Below are 5,281 nucleotides of genomic sequence, written 5' to 3' on the forward strand. Positions count from 1 at the left end.
GGTGGCGGCCTCGCGTTCCCACACTGAGCTCACAGGGGCCCTTTGTCTGACGCCCGCCAGGGGTGTCAATGGGACTTTTCTCCCAGGCTCTGCTCCCGGACCCAGCGGGGTCTCCAGATGCTCTTCTCCAGGCCAGGGGGCCTCAGCCCACCTGGGCTGGGGCTTCTCTGTGAACCTGCCACCTTCTGGGGACGGCCCTGGGCACAGCCAGGCCCTGGCAGATACACAAAAACCACAAACGTGACCGGAAGGAGGTCCTGCCCCAGACGTGTCCTCAGAGCTCCCTCCCCTCTGTGTTGCTCCCGGGAGGGGCCGGTTGCCCAACAGGTCATGGCCTTGCCCAGGGTCACACCTCTCCACTCCAAGGGTCCCCGCCCAGAGGTGAACGTGGGCCTGGGTGCACAGAGCCCAGACAGCCTCGGCTGGGCCTCCCTCTGAGCCATGCCTCGCCTCTGGTGCTGGGGAGGTGGTCAGGGACCCTACCGGCAAGGTGGTCAATTCAGCAGCCACTAATACAGGCCCCCTTACTGCGCCCAGGGACACGTCCCCACAGGATGAGCGGGGCAAGGGAGGGGCTCCCAGTAGCAGCAGCACCCCAGTCACACCCACGGCCAGGCCAAGCACAGCCCCGGGCTTGCCCACCTGCATAGTGGAGAGTTCCTGGGGCCCGGGGGGTGGGGCAGGTCTGAGCAGACAGCTGGACCACCAGCCTCAGGAAGACCTAAGCAAGGGGCTCGGGCAGCCCTGCCTGGCCACTGGAAGGACCCCAAGGGAGTCAGCCAGGGTCAGGCCTGAGGTCTTGCCCAGTGTTTCCTTCGGTTTGGCTACAACTCCTCCCAGGTCACGGAGCAAGGTGAGCGCTCACCCATGTGAGTCTCGAGGCCTGGACGGCATGGGGCGGACACCCACCGAGCTCGTCCCCATACAAGGCCTAACGGGGTGGTCTCCCCAGCTGGGGCCCTGAGCTGCCTCCCCGGGAATTCCCAGCAGCCTCTGAAAGAATTCCAGTGCCTGCCTCAGGCCTACTGCTCCGAGATTCATTCCTCCTTAATTTCCAACGAGCACAGCAGAGCTCTAGACTGTTAAATCCTATCGAGGAAATGGGGCCGCAGTGTAAGAGTGTCAATAAAAGATGGGTTTACTGTTTGGAAATGAGTCATTTCAGAGTTCTCTTTCAGAGCAGCATCGGCCCCTTCCCTGGGGCTGCTCACCTGGCCAGGCCTTACCGGTCCCGTTCGTGCTGATGGGGGTGGCGCAGGAGAGCGCGGCAGGCCCCCACCGAGGAGCCCCACTGCCAAACGGCCCCCAGCCCCGGGCCTCCGCACCCACAGACCTGCTGCTTCTCCGGGCAGGGCCGAAGCCTCAGGGCCTGGCTCCTCATACGCCAGTCAAGTTAGGGAGCAAACTCGGGGTGACCCGGGCCGCCAGGGGAGCCGTCCTCGAGCGGGAGGGCCCCGCGTGGCTGAGGTCACACGCCCGAGCTCTTCGTGGGGGTGTCAGCCTCGTGGAAATGCGTCCCGCGGGCCGGGCTTGGTGGGTCTTGTCACCGCGAGCGCCCGGGGTGCTGGGAACGCTGAGGGTCCGTGGCCAGCGCTCCAGGAGAGCAGGGCGAGACCCGGGGTCTCTACCCAGGCCCCCCGAGTCTGAAATGCCCGCGAAGACCCACCCAGGGGAGGCCGCCCTCGGTTCCCCTCGGGTCGGGGTCGCGCTCGGCCCTGGGCCGGGCCTGGTCTGTCCTCACAGGGAGCTTGGAATTCCCCGGGTGGCCGGAGGGAGAGTGGGCGGGACGACGGTAGAGACGCGGACTCCCTCCCCGCCCCCCCCCACGGCCACCTGGCTCCCGGCCCCGTGCGGCCGGCGACCAGCGCCCCCTGCCGCGCTGCACACCCCCCCGACACGCCCCCGACACGCCCCGCCCCGGCCCCGCCCCAACGCGGGCGCCGCCCAATCGGCGGGCCGCCGGCGCGCGCGTCACGGGTGCCCTATTGTTATGCAAATATAAAGGAGGTAAAAGTCGCCCAGGCGCGGCGGGCGGGCGGGCGAGTGCAGCGGCGCGTGGGGAGGCGCGTGGGGGCCGCGTGGGAGCCGCAGCCGGAGCGAGCAAGGACCGGGAGCGCGCGGCGCCGCCGCCCCGGCCCGGCCGGCCCCGCGAGCGCAGCGCCCGCCCCCGTCGCCCGCCCGCCGGGCGCGGCTGGATGTGGCGGGGGTCCCGCGGCGGCGGCCCCTGGCCCCCATTGCCCGGAGCGCCTAGCGGCGGCGTGCGGGGCCCGGGGGCGCCGCGCCCTCCATGCGCCGCGGCGCGCCCCGAGGCAGCCGGGGGCCCGCGCCGAAGCCGCCGCCCGCGCTGAGCCCCGGCCCGGCCTGCGGCCAGTGCCCGGCGGCAGCATGAGCCAGGCCGAGCTGTCCACCTGCTCGGCGCCGCAGACGCAGCGCATCTTCCAGGAGGCCGTGCGCAAGGGCAACACGCAGGAACTGCAGTCGCTGCTGCAGAACATGACCAACTGCGAATTCAACGTGAACTCGTTCGGGCCCGAGGGCCAGACGGCGCTGCACCAGTCGGTCATCGACGGCAACCTGGAGGTCGTGAAGCTGCTGGTCAAGTTCGGCGCCGACATCCGCCTGGCCAACCGCGACGGCTGGAGCGCGCTGCACATCGCCGCGTTCGGTGGCCACCAGGACATCGTGCTCTATCTCATCACCAAGGCCAAGTACGCGGGCAGCGGCCGGTGATGCCGGCCCGGACCCCGACCCGCGCGCGGGCCCCGCGCGTGTCCTCCCTGCTGTACCTTCCCTCCAACTACCTCGGTGTGCGCCCGGCCCTCGGCGCCCGCGGCCACCACAAGTCCGGCGCGCAAGTCGGTGCCCACGGGAGCCGCGCCCGCCCGCACGCGGCCCGGGGTCGGCGCCCCCCGCGGCCGCCGGGGACCGGCCGGAGCGCTTCCCACGGCCCCGCCCGCCGCCGCGCGGGTGGGGGCAGGGCGCGGGCTCCAGCCCCTTTGAAATTTGAGTCTCGCTACCAGCAAGTTCGGCATCCCGAGACACCGGATCCTCCGCTCAGAATGTTCTCCTGAAGGTGGAAGGACCCGTGGCCGACGCGCGACGGAGACGACGCTCTGCTCTTCCCGGGGTTCTAAACTATTTATCACGTGTGTGCATATTTGTGGGTGATGTTTGTGCGCCTGATTTTTTTGTTTGGAAAATATTTCGCGTGGTCAATGTGGTTATGGGGGGGAAGATGCATTTTTTTTTTCTAGTCTTAAAACTAAAAACTTGAGTCTGTCATTTCTTGGTTGCACTGAAATACCGCCCGGCCTGATGGTTTCCCCACGCTGCTCCGTCTCCCTCCGGCTTCTCTCCCTCACCTCTCTCCCCGCCTCCCCGCCCTCCCTTCCCTCCTCTCTCTCACACTCACACACACAGTTCCGCGTGAGTTTTGGAAGCCCCAGGCCTCCCTCCGCCTGGTCCGGTGAGAGGCCACCATCCCCCAAGCCTGCCGGTTTGCAAAGCTTCCGCGGGAGCCTGGGTGCTCGGGTGTGGCGGTGATGGGGGTGGGGTGGGGATCAAGCCTTTTCTAGTGAGTTCTATTATAGTTAACAGGCGATTGCACACTTTTTTTAAAAAAGTAAATGGATTTGCCACGATTAAATGTCATAACATTTATGACAATATAAAATATTAACATATTTTAAGCCAAGTTTTAGGTGTATTTTTTGAATCTTGGTTATAGACCCAATTTTAAAGGGCGTTGTATCCAGCGTTGTGAAGGCAACTGTACCCATATTTATATTTTTATAAAATGCCTATAAGACTGTGAATCTCTTGTGCTAATTGCTGAGTGAGCTGAAGGGCCGCTTTGCCCCTCTTCAGCCTCCCGGAGCTTCAAGGACCCGATTCGAATCCGAAGATCCTGCCACGGGGGAGGGGCCTCCGGGAGGGGCCGCGCGAGAACCTAGGACGGAGGCGGTGCTTCTGCGTCACTTTCTGTCCCGAAAGGCGCCCTTCCTGGTTTCAGAGGTTCCAATTTTCTATGCAACCCCACACCCCTTGTTGTTTTGATCCTGAGAAATAAAAGGGAGACTGAATTATTCAAATTTAAATGAGGCTTCCCCTGGGTAGAAGTGCTGCTGACCCTTCGTGCAAAAATGGGGAGCACTTGAGGACACAGGTGGGTGGAGGCCCTTTGTGCGTGGCTGGTCAGATTTGGGCAGTCATCTGTGGCTTTTTATAAAACTTTGTGTGAGAAGAATATATTGATAATGTCAGTGAAACAAGCAGACATTGAAACTGAGGCACAGATTACTCCAAAAGGAGTTTTTCTGTATATTTTTTCTAGATGCAAATACCTTTTTTAATTATGTTAATTAATGTTAAGACTTTCTAGGCTTACATGGAAGCTGTGTATGGGTCCCGGCGTGATCGCTTTTAACTGGATGAGGTCTGCAGCACATTCCTGAGTGTACGATATAGACTTGTAGCCCAGCGTGAAAAATTTATAAATAAATTTTTCATTGATCTTTTTATATTAAAAAAAAAGTTTGTTGGTTCTTCTTGGGCTTGGCACCTGGACGAGGGTCAGGCTGCAACACGCTGTTTGCGGGTGACGGCTGTGCAGCGCCTGGCTCGTTTCCACCTGAAGACAGAGCCTGGTAAGCTGCCTCTTGGCTCAGCTCAAAGGCACCGCAGTGGCCACGCACAGGACTTGTGAGGGCCCGCCTGCCTTCTTCCAGCCATGGGAGTGGGGCACCTGAGGGCGCCCAGAACCGCTTCCTCTGCTCCCTGGCAAAGGCCTCCACGTGGAAAGTTCTACTTGAAGCTCTTCCCGCCCTCCCCCTTCCCAAAGCCAGCCTGAGATGCCAAGGGTCTTAGGAGGGATCAGGCCCCTCTTGTCTCCCCGCTCCCTGCTACTGTGGGTTTCTGCTGGACCACCTGTTGCACAGAAAGGGTATCTTGTAAATTTGGGGGAACTTCTGATGAGTAAAAGGCCCCTTCCTCTGCCCCGGTCCCTGGTGGTGCCTGGGAGATGAGGCAGCCACTCCCCCAGAGCACAGACCCCGAGTTCAACTCTGGGTCCACCCCGGAAGCTTGCAGGGGAGGACATTCACCGGGGGCAAGAGTAGCCTGCCCAGAGGAGACTGGGAGAGCCAGTGGGCCAAGGAAGTTTTAACTTTACTGGGACTCGAGAGTTACAAGATAACTTTCTCCTGTAAAGCTTCCAGACCCCCCTTTGAGAAGCCTGAGGGTGTCAGCTTCCCCTCAGGCCGGTGCAGCTACATTTTGTCCC

At 62.2% G+C, this 5,281-nt stretch overlaps 1 protein-coding gene across 1 annotated transcript; it reads left to right on the plus strand.

Moving 5' to 3' along the window:
• Positions 1 to 2,312: 2,312 nt before the first annotated feature.
• Positions 2,313 to 2,878, plus strand: NRARP (NOTCH regulated ankyrin repeat protein). The gene has a single exon (XM_067040091.1). It carries the CDS (start codon positions 2,386 to 2,388, stop codon positions 2,728 to 2,730), a length of 345 nt encoding a protein of 114 aa, XP_066896192.1. The 5' UTR covers positions 2,313 to 2,385; the 3' UTR covers positions 2,731 to 2,878.
• Positions 2,879 to 5,281: the final 2,403 nt, after the last annotated feature.

This window comes from Kogia breviceps, chromosome 8 (assembly GCF_026419965.1).
Source record: "Kogia breviceps isolate mKogBre1 chromosome 8, mKogBre1 haplotype 1, whole genome shotgun sequence".
NCBI lineage: Eukaryota > Metazoa > Chordata > Mammalia > Artiodactyla > Physeteridae > Kogia > Kogia breviceps.

Bases quoted from the DNA above. Each gene is read 5' to 3' on its own strand.
- NRARP (XM_067040091.1), top strand. From the start codon at position 2,386: ATGAGCCAGGCCGAGCTGTCCACCTGCTCGGCGCCGCAGACGCAGCGC.